The sequence below is a fragment of the Sus scrofa genome, chromosome 14 (assembly GCF_000003025.6).
Source record: "Sus scrofa isolate TJ Tabasco breed Duroc chromosome 14, Sscrofa11.1, whole genome shotgun sequence".
NCBI classification, from domain to species: Eukaryota; Metazoa; Chordata; class Mammalia; order Artiodactyla; family Suidae; genus Sus; species Sus scrofa.
The window spans coordinates 13,018,089-13,032,735 of record NC_010456.5 but is presented as its reverse complement, the minus strand read 5'-3'; the positions used below and the strand labels follow the sequence as shown (position 1 = coordinate 13,032,735).

Sequence of the window (14,647 nt, the reverse complement as noted above, 5' to 3'; positions counted from 1 at the left end):
TCACCCTGCAGACAAGTGTAGTTTGAAGAGTACGCCCTCCCGGAAGTTCTGATCCATAGCTCTTTAGGACCACCTTCCATCTTCCTTCTTTTCCTCCTCTCCCTATGTTAGAGAAATGCTAACACAGTGAGCCACCACTGTTGGTAGATGCATGTTTAGCTTTGGAAAAGCATTGAGGATTAGTAATGTAGGACTGTGTGCTGAGGCTGGGTGAGAGCTTCTGGGTACCAGGGCTCCCACTTCATCGTAGGCGTTGTTGGCACTTGGGCTTCTGCATGCCTTTTTGGCGTGGCTCCCCCATCCCTGCCCATCCCAGGGAACAAATGCCTTGTGCCACTGTTGTGCGCAAAGATGTGGGTGTTCTGATGCTTCCTTGCTCTAAAGGTATTTCTAACCTGCCAACCTGTTGGTTGCACCCAGCTGTTTCCCTGGTGCACTCCCTGAACTGCCCTTAGCTTTGCAGTGTCTCCTTCTGCAGTGATGTGGCCTGTGCTCTCCACTTCACCCCCCACCTCCATCAGTTTCATTGCAACTGTTTTTCACGGATTCTCAATATCTGGTTTAAGTATAAGCAAGCAGATCTTGCTTTCAAAAACTTGCTCTCCTCTCCTCATTCTTTGCACCCCCCCTTCTTTTAGCTGTGCCCGTGGCATGTAAAAGTTCCTGGGCCAGAGACTGAACCTGTGCCACAGCAGCGACCCAGACCACTACAGTGACAATGCTGGATCCTTCACCTGCTGAGTCACACAGGAACTCCGTTCTTTACCCTTTGGGCTCATTCCTTCTGTCATTTTGAGTTAATTTCAGAGGGGAGGGAGCTATTGCCATGCATATTTACTTTACCATCCTAATCTAATTTCCTTTAAAAAATTTTTAACTCTTAGACCTCTAGTCCAGATAGCCTTGTGAGTTCACACAGAAACATTCTTCTGCCAACTGCAAACTCATGGCAGGGACAGATAAAATATTGTCAAATCTTAAAATCATGTCCTTATCCTCAGAAACAACTTATGTAGCTTCAAGGACTAGCAGCAGGCTGGGGCTGAAGCAGAATATTTACTGGGTCTTGAAATCCGACACAGATTTTCAGAGGTGATTGGAAGTTTAGCTCTTGAAAACCAGGGAGGCCCTGATGTATGGTTGAGATTCAGAGAAGATCACAATATGAAAACTGACTTAGGTGAGGCTCTAAGCTTCGCGAAAGAAGCCTTAAAAAAGTTTTTTGGCCACCAAGATTGAGCTAATTTCTTTGTAAATAGGAGGGAGTAGAGACATTGGGCTTTGAAAAGATCCAAATCTGGGCCTCATTACTTGGAAGGGGCGACGTAACTAGTCATGTAAAAGTGGCCAAAGGGAGAGGAAAAAAACAAGCAATCACATAAACCATAAAATACAAACTCCCAATTCGGATATGCTTGCCAACTAACATAGACGGTGCAGGAGGAAAACTGTCATGAGGAAGGGACGCAGCAAACTTCCAAAGTGCCAACCGAAATGAATTTAAAAACAATTACGCTTAAAATCCTTAAAGAGACTGAATTATAAAACATGAAATCCAAAAAATTTAAAATATCATAGTAAAAAAGACTTTTAAAGGATTATAAAAGAAAACAGTGTATTTTAGAAAGTAGTGAACATAAAAATCAAAACAAATAATTTATGATATTCCACTACGTAGCACTAGGTACTGCCAATATTTCCAATATTTCTAGTGCATAGTCTTCCTACTTTTTTGGGTGTGTGTGTCTTTTTAGGGCCGCACCCACAGCATGTGAAAATTCCCGGGCCAGGAGTCAAATCAGAGCTGTAGCCACCGGCCTACGCCATAGCCACAGCAATGCCAGATCTAAGCCATGCCTGCTACCTACACCATAGCTCACAGCAACACTGGATCCTTAACCTACTGAGCAAGGCCAGAGATCGAACATGAGCCCTCATGAATATTAGATTCATTTCCACTGAACTAGGATGGGAACTTTGTCTTCCTACTTTTTATGTATAGATTTTTGAACAAGTAGGGAATCATGGTCCAGACTTTCATAACTTTTACATTAATGTATTGATATTTTCTCATCAGTCTCCTGTGCTCTTGAAGCTTTACAGTATTGACCATGTGTATGTTATAATTTACTTAAAGAAACTGCTTTTCCAGCATGCTGTAGTAATCATCTTTACATTTTACTTAAAAAAATCTTTGTCTTTATCTGATGAGAAAAAAAAATAGAGAATATCTAAAAGGAGAAAGAAGAAAACAGATGTTACTAATCTTAGGCACTAATAAACTTTATCTACGTAACCGTGTGTGTAATAGCCATATCATATTATACATATTGCTTTGTGTAACCTCCTCTTCTTTCACTTAACATTGTGAAGAGTTTTCCATGTGAAATATCTATATCATTTCTGGGGTGCTTACTTATCTATTGTAAGACTGCACCATAAATAACTAACATCCCTTGTAAGACAGTAAGTTGTTTTCATTTCACCATTATGAACAATGTTATCAGTGTTATGACATTGCTATAAAATTACAAGTATGTTAAGATTTTGTTCTTAATACAGACATTATTATTTTTACTTTTCAACAGGTGTTTGCATATGATCATTGTTTCTGGTCCATGGATGAATCAGTCAGAGAAAAATACGCAAGTAAGTGTACAGCATCTTATTAACTACTAATAATACAGAAAGGTGTTTTAATATTTTTTCTATAATAGTATTATTTTGTGTAATTTTAGAAACTGCATAGAGAACTTCCTCCAGTCTTTGCTATTAGAGTTTTTACGTTGATTGGGAAATGGGGGATTCCTGGTGTACTGCTGTTGGTATAAGATGATATGCACACAGTTGAGGTTGTCTTGCTCACATGCATCCCTGGGCCTTACATGGGGCCACAGCACGCAGCAGCCACATGGATTCCCTCCAATATCTGTGATGTGGTCTGGAGAGGCAGCTTGTTTGTAATGAAAGAAGAACGCTGGCTAAGGAGGAAAGGAAACCTTGAGTTTAATCCAAGCCCCTCTCCTGATTTTGAATAAATCAGGCTTTCAGTGTTCCTTTTCTCTCTTTAATAGAGAGGAGTGCCATCTTCTCTCTCCATTTGCTCTGGAATTCCATTCTTTTATTCTCTTCGATGACGACTGTCTCATGACTCTTTTCACTACAGGTTTAGGAAGCTAGGGCAGTCTTTTACCTCCTTTATCCCTAACTTCTTACAACACCTCTTTTTAAGCAATCTCTTCAATATTGAGTGTCAGATGGTATTGGCTTTTCTCATGAGAAATAGTACTATAGCCATTTGAAAAAGTTAAGGTTAACTGGGGCTAGCCAGTCCAGTGATGACTTTTAAGGATCGCTTCAGTATGGGAAGTGTGGTGATGGTGAACTAATCTGGTAAATTCACTAGGAAGTGAGGCATAATGGAATGCTATTTATAGCATTCAAAATATAACAAACATAACAGCATCCAGTTCTTTCATATTATATTCATGACTCAAAGAGGTTGGACAACTTGTCAAGGTCATATTTGATTATCAGCATATTTAAATTAGCCTCTGGAGGGGAATTTGACCCTACTAGCTGTATCTGTAATTGAAAGTTAGAAGAAATGTCCCAGACCTTCCTCTCTCTCCTAACTGGTAGATATTGTAGACCCTGTAATTAAATATTATCATTTTGAACTTGCACTAAATAAAGCATTGGCTGAGTTGAATTTAGGTAATTTATAGTTGAAATTAGGGCCACCTAGGTCCCAAGTATACATTTCAGATACTTATAATCATTGTTTATAAAATTTTCAGTTCATTAGTCTTTTTTGGGCTAGTGTTTATTAATTCAGGTTCATATTATCAGGAACTTGTTCGTTTTCTGTCATGTGCTAACTAGAAATGACTTGAAAGACCTAAGCCTTTGGAAGCTTTTGTCAAGGTTAATCTTTTTGTCAAGATTTATCTATCTTGGAGTTCCCGTCGTGGCGCAGTGGTTAACGAATCCGACTAGGAACCATGAGGTTGCGGGTTCGGTCCCTGGCCTTGCTCAGTGGGTTAAGGATCCGGCGTTGCCGTGAGCTGTGGTGTAGGCTGGCGGCTACAGCTCCGATTCAACCCCTAGCCTGGGAACCTCCATATGCCGCGGGAGCAGCCCAAGAAATAGCAACAACAACAAAAGACAAAAGAAAAAAAAAAAAAAAGATTTATCTATCTTGTTTGGTAGATAAATAAGCTGAAAAAAGTGCTTTTTTGAGGGTTTTTTTTTTTTTTTTAAATCACATGTAGTTTTGGCTGAAAACACCCTTTTTCTGTCTTTTTCAGGTCAAGAAGATGTTTTCAAGTGCCTTGGGGAGAATATCCTTCAGAATGCGTTTGAGGGCTACAATGCATGTATTTTTGCCTATGGACAGACTGGTAATTGTTAAATAATATGTTTCTTTAAGCTTTAAGGACCCTAACAAGGAAAATACCAAAAGGAATACCTATTGCTAGCATCTTACCAGCTATGACTGATAAGAAGTGTTTTGACTTGTGTACCTCTTGGGTCAATAGGAAAGAAATCTGTTTAAAGTGAAGGGGGTCACTTTTATAAGGGTATGTATATCATATAGCCTGTCCAGTTGAAAACTGTCCTTTGTGGGAAAATGCTTGATACTTTCAAGAGACAGTATGTGTAGTGGTTTTAAGTGTAGACTCTGAGCCCATTCAGCTCATCTCCAGCCCAGCCCCTGCCCCTGGGCAGCTGTGAACCTTACACCTCTAGAGACACTGATAATTATAGACCTTCTGTACGGTTGTCAGAGTGAGTGAACATGTGTCCAACTCTTAGAAAAGGCCTTGTACCTTAAAAGGGGTGTGTTAGTTTTAGGTATTACGGTAGTATAAATTGTTAAGTGACAAAAGCAGCAATTTGTGTGATTAAAAGGATGTTTATAAAATCACAAAAAGGAGAAAGAATTGTACCTAAGTTAGGATGATGAGTGATTAATTTTTTCCTTTCTGTTTTCTCTGTGTGTTCTAAATTTTCTGTAATGAATATGTATTTTTGGTATATTGGAGAAAATAATGTTGCAGTAAAAGATGACTCTGATTTCTACACTGTTGCCAAAGGGTCGTGGTAGTAAGTTAATTTGCTCTGGGGCCTGTAGGGATAGCATATGTTTTTTGGTGCTGTGATTAGTGGTTGGGAGCAGGCACAGAGTGTTCATCATATGGATCTTTCCAGTTCAATTTTAGAAAACTATTCAGACCTCACAATTTTAGTTAATTTTTTAAAGTGTAAAGGTCAAAGAGGGTTTTTGTTTTCTCCCTAAAAGATGTGTGCTTTTGACTTTTGTATGTGCAATAGGAAAGCTTCTGTACTTACTAGCGTCATCATTATATCTGGTATATTCCTTATTTGGGGCATTTTGTTAAGTGCCAGGGTTTTATTATGAGCAATGGAAAGAGGGTTATATATTTAAACTTCTCAGGGAGACAGTAATAACCATGATTTCCATTTTTTTAGGATCTGGAAAATCTTACACCATGATGGGCACAGCTGACCAACCTGGATTAATCCCAAGACTTTGCAGTGGACTTTTTGAACGAACCCAGAAAGAGGAAAATGAAGAGCAGAGTTTTAAAGTAGAAGTGTCCTATATGGAAATTTATAATGAAAAAGTTAGAGACCTTCTTGATCCCAAAGGGTAAATGACTTTGAGACTTTAATGCTGTGGTACTGTGAACTCAGACAGACTTGATAAATTGGTTAAAGTGAAATGTTTTCTGTTGAACTTTAGTAGAGTTATTTATCTAGTTATTGTCTTTGAGATTGGTTTTTAGTTACATTAAATGGCTTCTTGCAGCTGGTTCTGGGCTGAGATGGAGCAGGAAGCATGGTTGAACAGCAGGTGTTTGGGTCATACTGCCTCTCTCAGATAATATCCAAAGCCACAAAAATTATGTCCTGATAGTTAAGTTACTTAGGATCAGGATCACTGGCATCCTTAATTAAGCAGGGTGTTTTGTTTGTTTTAAACCAAAAAGTTTTAAATGGAACTCATCAGTTTGCAGGCTATGAAGTAAAGGATAAGCATAATGAGAAATAATGAAATCTGGACTACAAACAGTTAATTTTAATGGTTCTCAGAGGGGAAACGGAGTCCCATTTTATGGCACAGATTTTGAAAGAGAAGTAACTCAAAGATATTAGAAAGCCTTCGAAAATGCTGTCCTCATGCTGAAGTCATAACTGAAGCTAATGAGGAAGAGCGATCTGAGGAAATTTGTGCATTGCACAGAGTTCTGAGTTCAGATTTTAAGGAAGTGCAACAATAGAGAGAAGGAAACAGATAATAACCACAGCCTATGGCTTACGGTATAAGAACAGTAGTTGGAAAGTCAAAGAGTCACATGAGCTGAGGCTTATAGAAAGAGCTGAGGCTTATAGAAAGTGCAGAGGGCAGTGACGGGACATGTGGTTATGTTTGGATGATGAAGATGACCAAATAAAAATGGTCTTAGAGTCAGTAAGTGACAATGACATGCAATCAAGGGAAAAATGGAAAAATGAACCTTCTAACTCCTCACCAGCATCTGTTCTCTTTAGCAAAGATAATGATCTGCAGGCCTCCCAGTATGAGATTGGATTGGCGTTTAGTGTTTCTATACACAACTTTACTTAATGTTTATCAAGTGATCACTATGCCAGGCACCATGCCATCATGGAAGAAGTGTGGACAGAGTGGGAGTTTTGGAAAGAAATAGTTATGAATCAATGCAGCAATGCTTTTAAGTTATGAAGGAGTCTTCTACAAAATAGGTGAGAGAGAAGAGGGAATGACTGTCTTTGCCCAGAAAAGGGAAGATTCGCAGAGGGTGCTTGATGAATTTGTTGCAGAGTAGGAGGTTGTCCTCTGGGAAGTTAGGTGATTCAGGCAGAGAGAACAGCCCGTGCCAAGGCATGGAGGTATAGAGACACCAGTTGTTTGGAAAGTGCCCCAACTGTCCAGTGTGGCTGAACAGGAGCCCAGAGGTAGGAAGGATGTGGCCTTGGTACCCACATCTTGCTAAATATTGTGCTGCGCGTGGTACTTTCTCTGGCTCTGCCTTGAATACTTTTTCTTGTATGTTCACCTCACTAAGCATCTCTTTCTTTGAGATTCCAGGCCTACTCTTGCCGGAAATTCTTAGCTGACTTCATTCTCATGTTTTGTATTCCATGGTGCTTGTGTAGATAGCTTGAACTTCACTATCTACAATTTGCGAGTAGTCTTTAGTAATTTTTTGTTTGTCTTATGTATAGTTTAGTAGTTGTGGATCCAAGTCTTCTACTTGTTACCCAGTAAGCAAGTTCCTTATGGTTTCTAGACCTCATTTAAAAACAGAGGATGCTAACATTCCATAATATCTCAGAGGGCTCTTGTGAGGTATACCAGGATGATACACCAGAGGTCTTAGACCATTTACTGGGGCAGACTAAGTGCTCAATAAACTTAAGCTGTCGTTGTCTCCTCCATGAAAGTTTGAGGATTTTATAGTGTTTCTGAAGAGCTGAAGTGAATGGATTAAAAATTCTGAAGGTGATCCCTTTTCAGTGAAAGAGTGTTTGGGAAAACCTAGCTATTTTATTAGTTCACCATCTACTATATGTAGTAATGTAATTATGTTTTAGTTAAGAGATAGTGCAGTATACACTAACTGTAAGATAAAGGGAAAAACAGAAGGCAAAAAGAGTAGAATATATCCAGAGATCAGAACTAAGTTGAATATTACTTACCTACTTCATATACAGTTTTATAGTAGTAAGTAAAGTTTTCAGTGGTTGATCCTAGGGTGCTGTAAGATTCTAAATCATTAGAAGATAACACGTTGCATAAAGCAAGAATGACTTGTAATCTCACCATCGATAAATATTCTCTTTTTAGAATTGTTATGTTTATTTTTTTGTTATTTATTTTTTATTTTTGTCTTTTTAGGGCCGCACCTATGGCATATGGAAGTTCCCAGGTTAGGGGCCATATTGGAGCTATAGCTGCTGACTTATACCACAACCATGGCATGCCAGATCCAAGCCATGTCTGCAACCTGCACCACAGCTCACAGCAATGCTGGATCCTTGACCCACTGATCAAGGCCAGGGATCGAATCTGCGTCCTCATGGATACTAGTCAGGATCATTACCACTGAGCCACAATGGGAACTCCTGTAATGTTTATATTTTTGAAGAGCTTTTTTGAGATAGAATCAGTCATCAACAATATTCTTAATAGTTTTTTGGTTGAGATCATTAAATACACTACATGCTTCTAGGTTTTTGGCAAGTGCCCTTTACTGGTTTTATTAGTTCCTTGTTTGTAAGAGGTTTATTTATTTTTAATCATGAATGACTATTTATTTATTGAATTTTTTTCATTCATTTTAATTTTTTTTTAAATGATTGTGTTTTTTTTTTTCTTCTTTAGTCTGTCACTGTGGTAAAGGGCATGAATCTTTTCTTCAGTGTTAAAACAACCTAGCGGCCCTGGGACAGCCTGATGTTAGGTTTCTAAATTACCGTTAGATTTAGTCTGTTGTCTTTATTTTTGTCTGTCCATTTTTGTTTATCTTTATTCATGACTGAGATTGGTCTGTAGTTTTCCTCTTTGCACAGTTGAACCTTTATTGAGTTTCTGCTCTTTGTACCACATTCTGTGATCTGACAAGTAGACTGTTTGTATTTCTTCGACTCTGCATTCTTTGTGGTGGTAGACATCCCACGGTTACCCTTTTCAGTGGTGTGATATTTTACCATGTTGTGAAGTTTTTCTTACCAGTCAAGATTTTAAATTTTGGTTTAAATTCTTCTGGGATCAAGTCTGTTAGTTTTATTTATTTGGGATCTTTGTTGAATTCAGAATCTGTTTTTAGTTGTTGAGTTCTTTTAAAAACAGGTTACTGTTTAAAAACCGTTTCTTTTGTTTTTAATGAGCAGAAGCCGTCAAACGTTAAAAGTCAGAGAGCACAGTGTGTTGGGACCCTATGTCGATGGACTTTCTAAACTGGCTGTCACAAGCTACAAGGTAACAGCATCTTTTATGTAAACTATTAAAATTCACTGTAGTAAAATTTTTGATTGTTGAATTTGTGATCTTTTTTTGAAATTAAAAAAATTTATGATGGCATCACTTAAACAAGTCACTGTTTGTAGAAAGCTTTATTAAAAAGCTATCTATGGCTATTAGGTCAGTTTAATTTTGAGAGAAGGTTTACATAATTGCAAGGCGTACCTATTCATCTCTTGTGAGACACATTTTTCCCATACTTTATGGGCTCTAAAATTGTCATATTCCTTACAGTTATATCTTAAAATGATAAATGGCAACATTTTTTAGTTCCCCAATAGTGCATAAAATAATGATACTGCTTATGATTTTGTTGATTTAATGAAATAAAATATATGAGTTGAATAGTTGGAATTTAAAGCCTGTTTCTGATTTGAGACGGTCACTCATTGGCTTTAGTTATTACTTCTCTTTGTTTTCAGACTTCACAGTTCTGCTTAGTGTGAATCCTTTAGACTTTCCTCTCTGGGGAAAGGGGGTGGGGTGAGCTGTGATGTAATATGCAGTGAATTATGAGTCAGGGAATGTTATCTGGTGACAGTCCTCTCATACAACTCCTGTATGACTGTGGATCATTTACTCTGTCTCACCAAGTGTCTTTGTCCTCATTTTTAGAATGGAAATTGTTTGGTTGTCTTTATCTTTTGAGGTAGCTTCTTTAGTTCCTTTTTTATTAATCAAATTCTATCATTTGAGCAATGATACTTTGTTCAGTAAACATTAGTTACTTTGTTTAGTAAACATTTATTGAACACCTATCATACCCCAGACATTGTGCTTGCTGAGTGGTAAAGAAAAAAAAAAAATGAATGAGATGGTCCATTCCCTCAGGATGTTTACAGATGTTATAAAAGTATTATAAAACAATAGGCTTTTTTTTTTTTTTTTTTTGCTTTTTAGGGCCGCACTTGTGGTATATGGAAGTTCCCAGGCTAGGGGTTGAATCAGAGCTGCACCTGCCAACCACAGCCACAGCAATGCAGGATCCAAGCTACATCTGGCATCTACACCACAGCTAATGGCAATGCTGGATTCTTAACCCACTGAGCAAAGCCAGGGATCAAACCCACATCCTCATAGATATTAGTCAGGTTCATTGTCTCTGAGCCACAGCAGAAACTCCATAAAACAATATGCTTTTAAGTGTAGTGAGAGGTGCATGTTCAGGATTTGTGGTAGTTTGGAGGAGGAGTATCTAACTTAAGTGAATATGTAGGTGTCCAAGGAGAGTGGTACCCAGGAAGGCTTCCTGGAGGAGGTCAGAAGAGATAATGCATGTGAAAGAAAAGTCTTAGAAAGCTCCAGGTTATCATATCATTTTAGGTATTGTTATTTTAATAATGATTATTTTAGAGCTTTTTTATGCAACAGTGGAGAGGTTTTTTGAAAGTTCAGAGAGATTGGAAAGAATTAAAAGACATTTTGTTAAAAAATTAAAAGGCTCAATAAAGAATTTATGCACAGGTAACAGATTAAAGACCAAGGAATGTTTAGGTAATTCAGAACCAATGAATAGAAGCAGGCTAAATAGGAAAAAAGTTTTTACGTAACATGTCAGAATTCTAAGATTTAATGGATCAAAAATGGATTTGGAAAGGAGCTAGAAAATTGTGAATTTTTCCTGTTGTTTTTTGCTTTCTGGTGCCAACTTATACCTCTTTTTGCAATATTTTTACTTTGAGGCTTTTTATTTATCACATTGAATTTGTCCCTAAATGTTACTATTTTTCATTTATATAGCAAAATAGAATCTTGGATTTTCAGTGTTTTGCAACATATGCAATATATGTTGTTAAATGCAGTTGGCTGCATTTAACAACAACAACAAAAAAATAAGTTCTTTGGAATATGAATTATTATCTGTTTTGTTCATTATTTATACTCAGTATCTTAAAATGTATCTTGCTTGTAGTAGGTGCTTGTTGTAGTATATCAGACAAGTGAATGAATGGTGAGAGGTCTAGCATGGTGAGTCCAAAGGTGCTCTTAGGAGCTAGATTCCTCCCAGCTCCCCACATAGAGCCAGCTCTGTAGTAATGCCCTTATTCTCATAGTTCAGGATGGGCTCAGGACCAAGATCTGATAGTGTGACTACTCTGTTTATGTGGCTTCCCAGATGACTTTTTGTCTCATTTGCTAAAACTTAGTTAAATGGACTGACTGAGTTGCAAGTGTATCAGGGAAATGTAGTCTTAGTTCAGCTGCAGTGTGCTCAACTGAAGATGGGGTCCTTTCCCTACTACACTGTTGGTGGGAATGTAAATTGGTGGAGGCACTATGGAGAGCAGTATGGAGGTTCCTTAAAAAACTGAAGATAGAGTTACTACATGATCTGGCAAATCCCACCCCTAGCCATATATCTGGAAAAGACAAAAACTCTAATTCAAAAAGATACAGGCAACCTAATGTTCATAGCAGCACTATTCACAATAGCAAAGATAGGGAAGCAGCCTGAATGTCCATCAGCAGAGGAATGGATCAAGAAGATGGTGTGTGCATATGTGCTCATGTGTGCGCATGTACGCACACGCACACCTGGAATATTAGCCCTAAAAAAGAATGAAATAATGCCATTTGCAGCAACATGCATGGACCTAGAGATTATCATACCAAGTGAAGTAAGCCAGTCAGACAAATATATGATATTGTTTATATGTGGAATCTTAAAAAAAAAAAAAAGATAAAAATGAACTTGTATACAAAACAGAAATTGATCCGCAGATATAGAAAACAAACTTTACCAAAGGGGAAAGCTGGGGAGGGATAAATCAGCAGTTTGGAATTAGCATGTACATATACCTATTTGCAAAATAGATAACCAACAAGGACCTACTATATAGCTCAGGGAACTATACTCAGTATTTTGTAATAACCTATAAGGGAAAAGAATCTGAAAAGGAATATATATACACACACACATATACTTATATATATACACATATATACATATATATAATCTGAGTCACTACACACACACATATTTGAATCACTTTGCTATACACCTGAAACTAACACAATATTGTAAATCATTTATACTTCAATTAAAAAAAATATGAAGTCATTTACTAGAAAGAAGAGGAGACGGGATGAAAGGAAGCAACTGGTAGCCTCTCTCACAAGTGTGTTTTTCTTTTTCCTCAGTAAAATCCTTGTAAGGTAGATGATGTTATAGCTCTATTGTTATTTATAAAACTAAATTTAAGATTGCTTAAGTAACTACTTTAGAGCTTTTTACATTGAAAACGACAAAGAGCCCTTGATCTTTCAAGTGTATCATGCTCTCTGCTTTTTAGCTATAATGGCAATGAAGTAATACATCTGTGCGTAAAATTAGTCTCTTGGTGTTCTCATTTTTTAAAAACAGGTCTGATAAGATATATACCAGTGTGGTTATATAATGCTATTCCTGCATGAAGGGGTTGAAAATTATTATTATTATTTTTTTTTGCTGTTTATTCATATAATCTAATTTGATCTAATAATTAACTTCTCTTGTTTCTATTGCTGTAAGTAAAGAAACTAAGTTTTTTTTTCAAGTTTCTAAATTAGATGAGCATTGGCATGGTGTATTTGTCCGTCTTGTGTGGCTCAACATGTAGCTTCTAAACTTTTCTAACTTGGTCAGAGCTGCCACTTTAGTCTACATTTACAGCAAACAACATATTTTATTGGCATTTTCAGAGAGAGTATGGCTGTGGTACTCTATGGGGCTTGATGTTCACTGAAGAACAGAATGTCAGCTCCAAATGTGGTTGACTAAGTAGTGAAACTTGGAATGCATTTCATAGTATAGCAGAGTTTTAATGTTTATTGGGTAACTAAATGTGTGTCTGTGCCTTATTTCTACTTAGGATATCGAGTCATTGATGTCGGAGGGTAACAAATCCCGTACTGTGGCTGCAACCAACATGAACGAGGAGAGCAGCCGGTCTCACGCAGTCTTTAAGATCACCTCACACACACTTTATATGATGTGAAGTCTGGGGTAGGTATTCAGATATGTGAGCCTTTTTTTTTTTTTTTTTTTAAGTTTCTAGAGTGGATCATGGTTTACCTTACTCCCTTCAGGTGTCAGATGACTTAAAGTCTTAGCCAGACATGTGTATTAGTTAGGACTCAGGATAAGAAACAGAAGCCACTCTAGATAAACAGAAAGAGACTTGATGGAGGGAACTGGATGATTACAAAGTTGTTGAAATACCTTTTGAGGAGTGGCTTCTAGACTAATTCTCTAGGAATACCCTCCAGAACAGCACAGATCTCCTCCAGCGAGAATGGTCCTATCTCTAGGCCGCCCTCCAAGCTGTGAGTTCCAGATACACTCCAGAGCTGTGATCCAGGACATAGGAATTCAGTGAGGCTGTCTCTTAGAGCCCTGGAAGTTGGAGAATGTGAGCTGGGACACTCTTTTAGGAAAAATCCTATATCCATGCTCCTGCTTCCCAGCAGGAAAAAGCCAAAATGGGCTAGAGGGATGACCTCCACTTTGTGTCTGCTTTCTAAATCTTAACCAAATATAACTGATTGACAGAACCTAAGTCACTTTCTGAACCTTGCTGCAAAAGAGTCTGAAAGATGTAACTTTTAACTCTTCAGTTAAGGGAAGTTGGAACAGAAGTTGTACAAACTGATGGCCCACAGTCTCGGCCACGGCATTTTTTTTTGAGCTTTAAAGTCAAAACTGTGTAAGCTCATAATATTCTAGCTGATTTAGAGGAGTTTCTTTTGAAGTATTACCTTCTGTAGCTCAGTATTAGAAGAAATAAGTTGTGGACTTCCCGTGTGGCTCACAATATAACTACTTGGTGTTGCTTCTACAGTGGCTGTGGCTCAACCCCTAGCCTGGGAACTTCCATATGCCGCAGGTGCGGCCAAAAAAGAAAAAAAAAGGGAAATAAGTTGTGTTGGGGAACTTGGACTAGAAGAGTGCTAGATTTGTAGAATCAGTTTTTGAGCATTTGTTCTTGAAGCTTATGAAGCGTAAACAGAGCCAGAGATGTTTGTGCTTGTGAAAACTTCTGTGTTGACTCATACGTTTGTGTTTTCCCTCTTACTTTTTATGTGAATTTTTGCTTGTTTTATTACTATCCTCTAGTGAATCAATTTCAGATACCAGAAGCTAAAATGATCACCCTGGCAAAGCACTATATTTTGGCAAGATTTTCATTTGCTGAAAGCGTATTTTTCTTCTTTTACCATCATAGCAAAATTAGTATAACAAAAAGTCCTTTGTTTTCTGTTTCCTTTTCAGCATAAAACAAAAAACATACCAGCTTTTTTTAAACCAAAAGTACTTTTGACTTGGGAGGCTGAATGTCCTTTTGTTAGCACTGTGTTTATGTCTGGAAATAATACAAATGTATATTTTAAAGGAAAGTTTTTAAAAAAATACCCAGTCTATAGATTAAGGCATTGCTTTCCTGCATTTCTTATATTGCTGCTGAAGTATATGTTATGTGTGTGATTTAATAATAGAACATTTTTGGTAAAAGAAAATGTCAGTGTATATGATATCTTAATTAGAAAAGTATGTAAATTTAATGTCTGAAATTAGAACAAGGGATCATGAATAAT

General features: G+C 37.5%; 1 protein-coding gene across 1 annotated transcript in view; it reads left to right on the top strand.

Moving 5' to 3' along the window:
- The window catches only part of KIF13B (kinesin family member 13B), a 186,829-nt gene that overhangs the window by 67,708 nt on the left and 104,474 nt on the right, over nucleotides 1-14,647 (top strand). The window contains 6 exon segments of the mRNA XM_021072406.1: nucleotides 2,589-2,649; nucleotides 4,311-4,403; nucleotides 5,497-5,677; nucleotides 8,944-9,031; nucleotides 12,925-13,024; nucleotides 13,027-13,058. Of these exon segments, the coding sequence (XP_020928065.1) occupies nucleotides 2,589-2,649; nucleotides 4,311-4,403; nucleotides 5,497-5,677; nucleotides 8,944-9,031; nucleotides 12,925-13,024; nucleotides 13,027-13,058 (555 nt within the window).